At 37.1% G+C, this 12,708-nt stretch overlaps 1 protein-coding gene across 6 annotated transcripts in view; it reads left to right on the top strand.

The window, feature by feature from the left end:
- The window catches only part of kirrel3b (kirre like nephrin family adhesion molecule 3b), a 231,040-nt gene extending 223,405 nt beyond the window's left edge, over positions 1 to 7,635 (top strand). For all 6 annotated transcript variants that reach the window (XM_048168405.1, XM_048168411.1, XM_048168406.1 and 3 more), the window contains 3 exons: positions 503 to 612; positions 1,273 to 1,359; positions 6,076 to 7,635. In XM_048168405.1, coding sequence (XP_048024362.1) covers positions 503 to 612; positions 1,273 to 1,359; positions 6,076 to 6,543 — 665 coding nt within the window. In that variant the 3' untranslated portion in view covers positions 6,544 to 7,635. The remainder of the gene's footprint in view (positions 1 to 502; positions 613 to 1,272; positions 1,360 to 6,075) is intronic.
- Positions 7,636 to 12,708: the final 5,073 nt, after the last annotated feature.

The raw sequence follows: 12,708 nt of genomic DNA, 5'->3' as shown, positions 1-12,708 counted from the left end.
AATGTACAAATGTATTGCACATTGTTAGTTTATGTTACTTAATTCATTAACTAATGTTAACTTATGGGACTTATTGAAAAGTATTACCAACTTTTCTCTCTATTTAATTCAATTTCTGACAAAATCAGGAAACTATTTCTGCTCTAGCGCATCAAAACGAAGAACATATGACACTTGGTCTGTAATGGATGCTTTAGCTAAGCATTTTAATATTAAATTACATAAAACTTATATTATAACATAAGCTAATTCTTAAAATTCTTAAAACTATGAATGTATAAATCGTATATTGTTACTGACATGCCCCAATGTCAGAAAGTTGGGGTTCATCTCGTGCATGTGTACTGAGTTTGTAAATATGACTTGAAGGCAGCATTCGTTTTTAGGGACTCTTATTAAGGCAATGTGAAGTGGCATGGAATAGATTACATTTTTAATATTTCACATCAGTACATTACACTTAATGGCATCAATGAAGTGACATATGTAACTTTCCTCTCAGACCTCAAAGGTGTGGTATCAGCCAAGAACGACATTCGAGTGGAAATTGTGCACAAAGATCACAACGCAGCCCGAGAAAGCGAGGAACACTCCTCTATGAAGCAGCTCATGGTGAGTCACATTCTGAACAGTAAACATCCCGCTTGCCATTACCCCATCAGCAGCCCCAAATCAACAAGCTAGCTCATTATGCTAGTCCCTGTCACATCCTTAGCTAATGAATGCTAATCATCCCCACCCCAACACTAATAGCGCCTATCTCCCTTGCCACTGCTAACGTCAAACCCATGAATAATGCAGAATAAGTGTGAGAACCCTGCTGGCCTGGATGCCTATATTTAGCCCCAAGCCTGTATTTCCTGGGAGGACATGGGCATAGATGTAACCATAGAGATGCCAGTGATCAAGTGATCCTTTTCTCCGGGAGTCCTTGGTGAACTAAAGTCAAAACACATGCTGCCCCCTCCTTTGGAAATTTCACAAGCCTCCAGGGCCTAGAATCAGAGCTATGTTTGAGCTAAGGATGTAAAACTTAGAAAAAAGCAAGACGAAGAATTTGGACAAAAAGCGAGGACACCTTACAAAGATGGTGTTGCATTGCAAATTTTGGCTAATGACATGAAGAATATTCACAGGAAATTGCCCCAGTTGAAGTAGCTTTCCTTTTGGAATTTGGAAGAGTTTTGAGTACCAAAGCTGCACAGTGATTTGAGGGAAATGGAGAGAGTAACCCAAATATTAACGTGTGGATGGGTGTGTTGTTTGCTACAGATTGAACGGGGAGAGTTTCAGCAGGAGTCCGTTCTGAAGCAACTTGAGGTACTTCAGGAGGAGGAGAAAGAGTATCAGCACATCAAGGTATGTCTTCATGGGATTTGAAGGAAGTGATATAAGAAAGAATGGAGGTGTTTGATATATGCCACCGGAGTAAAATATCCCCAATGCATATTTTGTAGGGCTCTCAATCAGTTCAAATATTTAATAGTGATTCATGTAGTATTTTTTTTTTTTTTTTTTTTTTTCTGTTGTTAAAGGGATAGTTCACCTAAAAATAAGAATTATTCCATGATGTACTCACCCTCAAGCCATCCTAGGTATATATGACTATCGTCTTACAGACAAACACAATTAGATATTAAAAAATATCTTCCATGCTTTATAATGGTAGTGAATAGCAATTTTGAAACCCAAAAAAGTACATCCATCCATCATAAAAGTAATCCATACCGCTCTAGGGGGTTAATAAGGGCCTTCCAAAGCAAAGCGATGTGTTTTTGTAAGACAAACATCAATATTTAAAACTTTACAAACTATATAACCAGCTTCCGGCAAACAACCTCTGACACAACATAGGACATAGAAGTAGGTGAGAGTATGGCCATGTTTCCACCCTGTATTAAGATGCATTTTGGTTGATTGGATCACAAGTGGACGACGCTAAATACAGGTGTAAACGGGGGATATAAAACATGTAAACTCTCATGTGGTCGAATGTGTTCAAACAGCCAAAAAAGACTGTCTACTGTCTACATATGAGTGTAATGAGTTCAGCATTTACAATTTAAAAAAAAAAAAAAAAAAAAAAATATATATATATATATATATATATATATATATATATATATATATATATATATATATATATTTTTTTTTTTTTTTTTTTTTTTTTTTTTTGTATATATACACACACACACACACACACACACACACACACACATATATAGGCATCTATTGTTCCAATAAGAACCTTTAACATCCATGGAGCTTTTTGTTTGCACAGAAGGTTCTTTATAGTGAAAAAAGGTTCTTGTGATTTGTAAAAGAACTGTTCTTCTTTTAAGTACTTCACTTAAATATAAATGTTCTAAAAGAGAATGCAGTAATGCCATAGAAGAATGTTTGGTTCCCCAAAGAACATTTCTGTAAAGCGTTCTTAAAAGAACCAGATTTTTCTTAGTGTGAAGAACATTTTAAAAATCTAAAGAACTTTTTTCCACTATAAAGAATCTTTTGTGGAGCAGAAAAGGTTCCATGGATGTTAATGGTTCTTTGTGGAACCATACTGTAGATGCCAATAAAGAACCATTATTTTTAAGAGTTTATTCACTGAAAGGTTCTTTAGGGAACAAAAAATGGTTCTTATATGGCATCACCGTAAAAACTCCCTTTTGGAACCTTTATTTTTACGAGTGTATGTGCATAAAAAGATCGAATAAATAAATAAGATGCTCTCGTTCATGTTCGTTTCGTTTATTTTTGTTTTGTTTATTATATTTATTAAGCACTTTTAAACAACTGACCATTAACCAAAGTACTTTTCAAATAATGGTCTTCTAATATTTCATACTTGAGCTGCAATGAGAATTAAATTTCTCTACACAATTGCTGCTAATTATTTTACTTTTGTTAAACACCCAAACTATATTTGATTTATAAATAAATAAGCCATTAAGACCTTTCTCCATCATTTACTCAAACAAGTGCTCTGCTAGAGGTCTGTTGTGTGTGTGCATTGCTGCACTGGTAACACTTTAGAAGTCACACGGAACAAAATAAAACAGTGTTGATGTAAACTGGAAGAATGGGATAACTGCATTAAAAATAAGATGCTAAGGTTTTATAATGAGTATTTGTCGTTTATGCAAGGAAATTGCTTAGAAGATTGATATTTACATTTTTGTTCAGCCAAAACCAATATTTAAAAAAAAAAAAAAAATAATAATAATAATATTTTTTTAAGAATTAAAGTATTATTAGCAATTATAATTACCCTTTATGCATTTGCACTGATCATTGAGTATGTTAAGTGTTCAGATACTAATTTAGCTAAATTTACTGTGACCACAAAGAATAATGGTCATTATAGTTCGATTAACGTATGATCCCACAGTTAAGCAGACAGCTTTAGAGATCTTGATAGAAGATAGAAATAGCATAGCTTTTGTCCTCTCGTTTGTATTTATCTCCATGTGCAAATGCAGTGTTCCTAAACTCTGTTTTACGGCCTCCTCTACCTGCTCCCAGCGGGATAGATTCCCTCCCTACATGTAGATGAGTGTGTAAAATGAACAGGGACAGCTCCACACAGATATGGAGTGCACACAATCCCTGTCGCCTGATAAAACCACGCCTGACAACGCCTTTCACGCGTTGTCATAGAGAAGTCACCTAACGGTGATTATCGTCTCTCCCCCGCGGGATCTGGCCTGCACACCCGCTCAAAATGGCATCCACGTCCACATTTGCCGCCTGTTTTGCTTCTTAGCAACTGTGCTGATATAGCACCGCGACAACGACAGCAGCCATGGTATCAAGTTCCCTCGCTTTATTTCTTTCCATGACAGATTTAAAAAAACATGATTCTGAAGTCTAATTAAAGCTGAAAAGTACAGACAAAAACCAGTTTGTGTATCAAGGTTTTGTCTAATTAGCCTGTAATGATATTTTGAGGTTACTGCTAAAGGTGGTTGCTTTACTCCGGTGACTGATACAAACATCTTTTTCTTACCTCTGTTTAAGTATGCATGTTGCCTTTTTTAAAGCTCTGAAACAGCAGTGATGGCACTGCAGAAAGATAATAGATGCATCACACAAGCAGTTCTCAAGTAATGTAGTTCATTTACAGTGTTAGATGAAGGTCAACATAAATGAGAAGCTTTCAGAAAAAAATAATACACCGCAGTTAAAGATATTCCTATTTGAACAGGGTTAAATTTCTCAGAGGACAACAGAGAGTTTTTCAAAAAACAATAGATAATACACTCCAATACTTTACTCCCAACCCCCCCCCCCCACCCCCCCCCCCCCCCCCCACTTTAGACATTCTGCTAACTATAAGTAACTTTGCAACTGTCAACTAGAAGTCATTAGAGTATTAGTAGACTGTCTGCTTAAAGGGTTAGTTCACTAAAAAATGAAATTTCCATCATTAATTACTCATCCTTATGTTGTACCAGACCCGTAAGACATTCGTTCATCTACACAAATTAAGATATTTTGACAAAATCCAAGATTTTTTTTTTTTTTAGAAAGCAACTAACCCTTTGGGTTAACTAACCCTTTAAGCAGACAGTCTAATACTCCAATGACTGATAGTTGCCATGTAGTTGCAAAGTTACTTATAGTTAGCAGATTGTCTAAAGTGTACTGTCGAAATTAAGTGTTACTGTATTTTGTGAATTTATCCCGTTTGAATTGAACACAACTGTGTTTTTTTTTTTTTTTTTCTATTGCAACCTTGGCAAAAAACATTGGAGAATGTTTATTTATTTTTTTTTTTTAACTAACTCTCTGTTGTCCTTTGAGAAATGTAACCCTGTCCAAATAGGAATGACTTTGATTGTGATAATGACAGAAATTACATTTTTGGGTGAACTAACCCTTTAATATCTGCTAACGCTTTATTTTGATGCTCCTCAACAGATAGTCTACTACTATTAGTGACTTTGCAAATACAATGTTGACTTGTAGTTGCAAAGTTACTTGTGGTTAGTCATTTGTCTAAAGTGGACTATATGGAAATAAAACGTAACCCAAAATTAATCTTTGAAACACAAAATAAGTTAACTTTCACATGGTCCACTGAATAGGGCTACAGTACAGGGAATAATAGTTTTAAGACTTTTAGAAAGTTTGACAGCAATACAAGTATCATTGAGCATTCCCAAAAGCTAACATAATGTGGGGTCTACAAAAGTTTCAGATTTTGTAGAAATGTAAGATCATTTATTGCTTCTAAAAGTTTCGTAATATACTTAAAGGGTTAGCTATGTCAATGCCCTCATGTCGATCCACACCTGTAAGACCTTCGTTCGTCTTCGGAACACAAATTAAGATATTTTTGATGAAATCCGAGAGCTGTCAGACTCCTCCATAGACAGCGATTTAACCACCACTTTCAATGTCCAGAAAGATACTAAACACATCGTTGAAATAGTCCACGTGACTGCAGTGGTTCAAACGTAATTTTATAAAGCGAGGAGAATACTTGTTGTGCACAAAAACAAAACAAAAATAACTTTATTTAACAATATCTTCTCTTCTGTGTTAATACTGAGCCGGCCGAAGAGAAGATATTGTTAAATAAAGTTATTTTTGTTTTGTATTTACGCACAAAAGTATTCTCGTTGCTTCATAAAATTAAGGTTGAACTACTGCAGTCACGTTGACTATTTTATCTATGTCTTTCGTACCTTTCTGGACCTTAAAAGTGGTGGTTAAATGGAGGAGTCAGACAGCTCTCGGATTTCATCAAAAATATCTTAATTTGTGTTCTGAAGATGAATTGAATTGCTGGAGGTTATCAACTCTAAGTGCATTTGGTTTCTAGTAGTCATTCCTACTTAACTGTATGCAGCTGTGCAAGACAGCATTGCTTTGATGCTTATTTGCATAATGTTGAGCTCAGTGTCAATTGTTCAGATAATGGCAACTCTCGAAAATGAATTGCTTCGCTGTCAGTGTAAAAGCTCTTTTACGACCATTTATTTGCTGTTGCCTTGTCATGACGTTAGAGTCATTCCGTTGAACTCCTTATGTTTAATGACGTGTTTGTTAATGCATTGTTCCTCTAAGGATCCCACTAACGGATACTACAGTGTGAACACCTTCAAGGAACATCACGGCACCCCAACCACGCTGGCAGGAAACCAGACCACAGAGCTCCGGCGAGACCCTGCCACAGCCACCACCGGCAAACAGAGGGTTCCCACAGGAATGTCTTTCACCAACATCTACTCTACCTTGGGTGCTGGACCCAACCGCCTGTACGACTACAGCCAGCGGTTTGTGCTGGGCATGGGCAGCAGTTCCATCGAGCTTTGCGAACGAGAATTCCAGCGAGGATCGATGAGTGACTCCAGCTCTTTTCTGGACACACAGTGCGACAGCAGCGTCAGCAGTTACAGCAAGCAGGACGGCTACGTGCAGTTCGACAAGGACAGCAAGGCCTCGGCCTCCTCCTCGTCCCATTACTCTCAATCGTCGTCCCAGAACTCAGACCTCACGCGGCCACTGCAGAAACGCATGCAGACCCATGTCTGATTGCAGGAGATGGACAGAAGTCACAGGAATCCAGCGATGGGTTTGGCCAAAGGGGATTGAATCCCCCCCAGACGAGAATCAGGAACCAGTTCAAGCACATCCAGCACCAGTTTCATTTTATCCCTCTCTTGTTTTGCTTTAAAAATTCTTTGGTATATGTGGATTTTCCTCATTTGTCCAAATCTTATTTACAGCTCTGAAAAGCCTTACCGTTTTCAGATCCTTGTCATGGGCTCATGGACTACCCTTCAGAATGCCCTAAATGTCTGGGCAAGAAACTTTCTCCAAACAACAGTGTGCCACAGTGACATCACTTGCCAATGTAGAGACACAAAAGAAACAGAAACGGTGTCCTTGCTGTAGTTCCAGTAACTTCGATCTGAAGGAATGATATCCTCGGAGAATGCATTGCAACATTGTTGAGATCTTTGAAGAGAGTTGATGAAGGCGGCTACATTCCTTACCTCTAGTCCAGACACTCCTCCGCACCATTAGAGGACATTGCTCCTGTACATTCAAGCACAACTGTCAAAGTTGTATGTAAGATTTCTCAATGCCTCTACCACAGCTAGCTAAACAAAAGAAAACACATAAAAGGACAAAAAAAAAAAAAAAAGTACTGTATGAACTGAATTAACAACTAATATCAGTCAGAATCTTTGGATTCTGGCCTTTCTGACAAACGTTTGTCTGGCATACAAATGTAAGAATCTAAGACGGACAATGGCCCTGAGCTGTCGGTTTACCATTCTGAGAAAATATATATTTGTGTACCTTCTTGTTCTTTCTTTCTGAACATTCCTTATTTTCAGTGTTTTAACAACTCGGTTTAAAAATTCATTGGACTTGCACTGGGAACTGAGAGGATGATGTAATCTTGTCTACTTGAGAGCCTTGACTATTTAAGGTGTGTGGACATTTGAGGCTGAGAGTGTTTTTGTTTGTTCACTTTTTTAAAATACTATTCTTTCTGAAAAGCGTTGATCTGGTTTGGTGTGAATAATGTGTCGATGATGGGAACAAATGATGTTTGGACTATATGTCCTGCGTCCTGTTGTGTGAAGTCAAATTATAACGCTTAAAAAAAACTTTGTTTCGATTCATAAACAATCATCTGAGCTTTTTACACATTTTCAAATTGCTTATTTCCTTGCAAACTAAATTTGTGTTTTGCAAGAAACAGAGTAATTTGAGATCCGAGTACTTCACATTTTGCTCCAGATTGAATCTTCTGTCTGCTCTTCATGTGGATGCCATTGGACTGTACAGCATTGAGTACTCTCACTGTTATAAGTGAGCAATTTGTCTACATGTTTTTGAATGGAGTGTGTGCTTTCATACTTAATGTAATTGTGTAACGTTTTTTTTTTTTCCTCAATGTTTTAGTCTACAGAACTGAAATTGCAACCTATGGCACTACTGATAACTCAAGCACTTCACTCAAACACTTGTAAGGTAAAATCACTCTTAGTCCCGAATCAATGTACTGAAATCAAGCGAACAGCAATTGAGCTAGAATCGCTTGCTTCGTAGGATGTGCAGAGAGAGACAAAAAGAAGCCAACGCTGTGGTGTATGGCAAGCTGGAAACCAGAGACCTTTGTCTAATTATAGTGAATAAACCTCAGCAAGAAGCTTCAGAAAGGCAAGTACAAGGAAGTACAAATCTTACAGTACTCTTCACAAAAGACTTCAGCCACATTTCCAATGATGTTGCATTGCCAAAACATTCGTCAGAAATAGAATTACTTGGGTTATCTGCTCTATTGCTTAACTCATTTGGCATTTTGGTTATTGCTACACTGGGGAGAAATATTCAGACTACCAAAAAAAAACAAAAGACATCAAAATTATGGCAGCATGTTTCAAGTACTAGACGAGAGCACAGCCATTATCTATGTGGTGTTACATTAAGTGGCATAATTGTATGAAATTGCCACTGACCTCTTATAACAAGGTTGAGGCTCATCCCTGTATGAGCACCAACTGTGCTTACATCCGCTGATACCGACAGCTCTCTCCCTGCCAAAGTTTTCCTGGGTTATGGCACTCTGAATCCACATTTAGTTGAATAACCTTTCCAGTGCTGCCCTGTGACTGCAAAACAGATTGGGCGTGAAAGCTATCAGTGTGTTTTGCTTATCAAAGCTTCCGACACTCCAGTCTTTTATCTCCTCGTCAAGTTATCTCCCATTCCTCCTCGCTCATGAAGATGAACATGACCAGAGGCGATCCCTCATATAAACAAGGAGGGGGAACTGTGGCGTCTCTCGCTTGAAACGCAAAGATCTTGATTTTGACCCAGAGGAAGAGTTTTGATTTGTACCGACCTGACAATTCCTCCCTTCAACCCGAATACAAGAAACACTGCAAGGCGTGACGCCGCTGAGTCAGTCGGTGCCGTAAGCACTTTACGTATGATTATGTTTGTGGCATTTCAATGGGTTTCATACATGAGTGCTGTTGGATGAGTCTAATTTTACAAATGGATTGGTGCCCATTGTGGGGCTTAAACAGGAAAAGGCCTGTTTCAGTGCTGATAATACAGCTCAGTCTTCACTACACTGTATATAAATCCCTCATGCTCTCTGTGTGTAAATTTGCAGTTATTTTGCTTTGTTCTTTAGTCAATTTGACTCATAAAGGGCAGAAAGCAAATCACACCATTGATACTGTACAAACGATCAATCTTTAATTTTGATTTTTTCCTCTCAGTTGATGGCAATGCCAGTGCTATAGCCACAGGCAAAGGAGTGTTTAAAATGAAATATCTGTGTGTTACTTACCTTGGCCTATCTTTCTTTATTGATATCTGGGTATGAAATGTTTCCCGCAAGGTGAAATGAAAATATACAGACCTATGGAAATATTCCAACTTGAAACGTGCATTGAATTTAGATCAAGGGTTTCTACACCTTTTGACCATTTCAGAGAAATCATTTCATTGATATTGGCCAGAAACTGAAATACTTTAAAGCTGAGCAAAAATTTGGTTCAGCATATAATATATTTGTGGGAAATATGAAAAATGCCAAAACCTACTGTAATTCTCAATTCATACTATTATAAGATTAGAATAAAGGAACCGAAGAGTGTAATTTCTCCATGTAAAAATACTTTCTCCAACATCACAGCTTGTTTGAGAAAGTCACACATAGCTGGCTCAACCAATGGCATTAGTTGGGGGCGTGGCTACCCGTTAGTTTGTCTAATAACAGACGAGGGAAAGGTCATAATTTTTGCAGTTCTGTTTGGTGATGCTGGGTGCAAATAAACTACACACTACAACTTTAAATAAATAAATGCATTTGATTTTAATAATTTTAAATGAATTAATGCTGAACAATGATGACAAATAGTTACCCCTTATCCGAGACATACTTCAAATCAAGGGCAGCTACTGTACCATCCCTTCTGCCACAGCATTAACTTCCATTTTACAATGCTAATAGAGCCATATGGGTATTGATTATTTGACATGAACATATATTTATACCATATGGATACAGTCTTAAAACATGGCAAAACGCCACAAAATCCCCCAAAACAGCTCACCATTCATGTAAAGAGCTAGCATGTGGTAGAATGAACATGGCGCCTGTAAGCAAATATTGAATTAGGGCTGTTGTTCTGTTTGAGTAGCTCTCTGTACTCTTTTGTAGCCTGTGTACGTTTCTTATCGCCCAGCCCTGGTGAGATTCAATCCCTTCTCCCACTGGACCGCAAGTCTTGCCTGATTCAGGCACCGGATGGTCATGCACTTACAACCAAACCAAACAGATGAACAAATACCACTCTGAATGATAGGACAGTGTCATTGCCAGTCGCAGACAGCAGACCACATTTATGGGTTTTACAATTCTCTCCTGACATTTCAGCACAGTCAGGCGGGCAACTGGCTGATGAAACGTTATGAATTCCCCTCTCCCGACGATACTGTTTTATATAGGCCTCTCCATTATGATGATCCCAGAGCAAGTTTTGTTTGAGGATGGTCACAGTCTAGGCTGCATAGGCACATTATTGTGTAATCATTTCTGTTCGCTGCGGAGGCATTGCATTGATGGTTTGTGCTCTCTAAAATGTACAGTACGTAAGAGAGCGGATTATACAGTGTACAATGATGGGCAGCTCTCTCTGAATGGTTTGTGTTTTTTCTACACGTCCCAAGCACTTTCTACATCAGATTTTTATTTATTATTTGTTTCCACGAGACAATATCTCGTTAGTCATTACGTGACATGCTACTGCCGTAACAAAGATAGTGTGTACACAGAGGTCGAGAAAATCAATCCAGCAGTTCTGAAGTTATTATACTGTAATGTACTGGGGTTATGAAAGAAGGTTAACCACTATTTTCTTGCAGTGACTCTCTCTATTAAAAGCATTAAAAAGATGTACTTTACCTGTAATGGTCCGTGATCTTATGATGCTTTGGCTCTGTATATTTCTGAAAGAAAATTGAAAATCATTTCAAAAAAAGAGTTGCGTTTGATGTCTTTATTTAAACCTTTTTGTGTGTTTGCTTGTGTGTGTGGGGGGGGGGGGGGGGGGGGGGACTATATAAATCAAAAGGCAAATGTATCATATCAAATCTATATTTAACAAGGAAAACTTTTCACAATGAAAATGCATTTTAATGCTGAAAATAATGTCACAAAGTTGTTTTGTTTAGATATTAAGCCTAATATATTTTCTATCTTCCCTAAATGGATCTTGCATTTTATTATTTGCATGTAGCAATGCTTTTCCTTTTTTTCCCCCCTCATTTAGAAGGGTTTCGTCTGAACTGGGTTCTTGTGCTTTCTCAATCTCTCTGAGTCACTATCAATATTAACATTCAGATTTTGGCGATTCAGTTGTGTAGCATTGTTAGTATTTGGACAGATGGACAAATTAATCTGCTGTACTCTTTGTGGATCTTGTTGACCGGGTGATGGATATTACAGACTTGGGTAGTGAACCCAGCGGTTATGAATTTTAAATGCTTTCAGGAGAAGGTTCATTAGCATAATACAAACAAGAAAAAGTACTTAATAATTTGATATGAAAGGGTTTTGATTTAGAGTTGAACAAAATCACAGTTCCTGTGTTTCAGTTATTAATTTCTTTTAAGAAAATAATTATTTGACCTGATAAGACCTCTGGGATGGAGATTTCATGCATAAGTTGTATGCAATGAATGATTACGAATGATCTGAAATTCATGTAATCAGATTATACAGTTACTGACTTAATCTGACTTTTACATAACTCATATGATTTGCAAGAACTCAAAATAAAAAATGTAATTAACTAAATATTTTTATTTTAATTGCTATCAAAATGTAAGAGTTAGCTAACTCAGTACTTCAAGTTAGGAGCAATTAACATGCATAAGTACTACAAACTCAAAACTTAATAGTTCTGCTTACTTAAACCTGGGAACATCATTATTCAAAAAATTTGATGTAACTGATTACCTCAATTTTTTTGAGTTAGCCCAACTTATTCTGGTCAAGCACTAAAGCACTAAATAAGTAATTTTTGGAAACCCCAGGAGACTTAATCTCAGGTAAGATACTGGTTTCATAGTACAAATGTAGCCCACACATCACTGTTTTCAGAGATGTATTCAATTTATTTTTTGCCCTTGTGTTTGGAAAAAAAACAATACCTAAACTCGTAGGATCTCTTTACATTTGATCACAATCAGATAGCACTTGACAACACTGAAATACAAAATGCACTCAAGATGCATTGTGATCAAATCACTGAAAACACATTCAGAAGTTGACACAGCATAAAAAATTTAAATTTAGGAAATTATAAAACGTACAATGCACTAATTGGCAGTAATTGGCAGAAACACTAAACACTGGATCTGAAAATGGCTTCAAAAGGAGTCTAACAGACTTTCAATGTTAATTTTTTAATTTAATATAAATAAATACATACATTTATACATACATACATACATACATACTGAATCCAGATGTGAAACCTATAAATCGCAAATGATCTTGAAATTGTGCACAGCTGAATGGTTTCAGATCCCTGCATAATTAATGTCATTAGCATATAAAAGATCACCAGCCATCGTCCAAATCTTTTACTTGAGAACGGTGTGTGGCGAGAATTGCTTAGATTTCCAAATACCTGCAGTAATCCGACTCTCTGCCACAAG

This window comes from Megalobrama amblycephala, linkage group LG19 (genome assembly GCF_018812025.1).
Source record: "Megalobrama amblycephala isolate DHTTF-2021 linkage group LG19, ASM1881202v1, whole genome shotgun sequence".
Lineage (NCBI taxonomy): Eukaryota > Metazoa > Chordata > Actinopteri > Cypriniformes > Xenocyprididae > Megalobrama > Megalobrama amblycephala.
The sequence above is the reverse complement of the archived record's forward strand: the minus strand, read 5'-3'. Positions and strand labels throughout refer to the sequence as shown.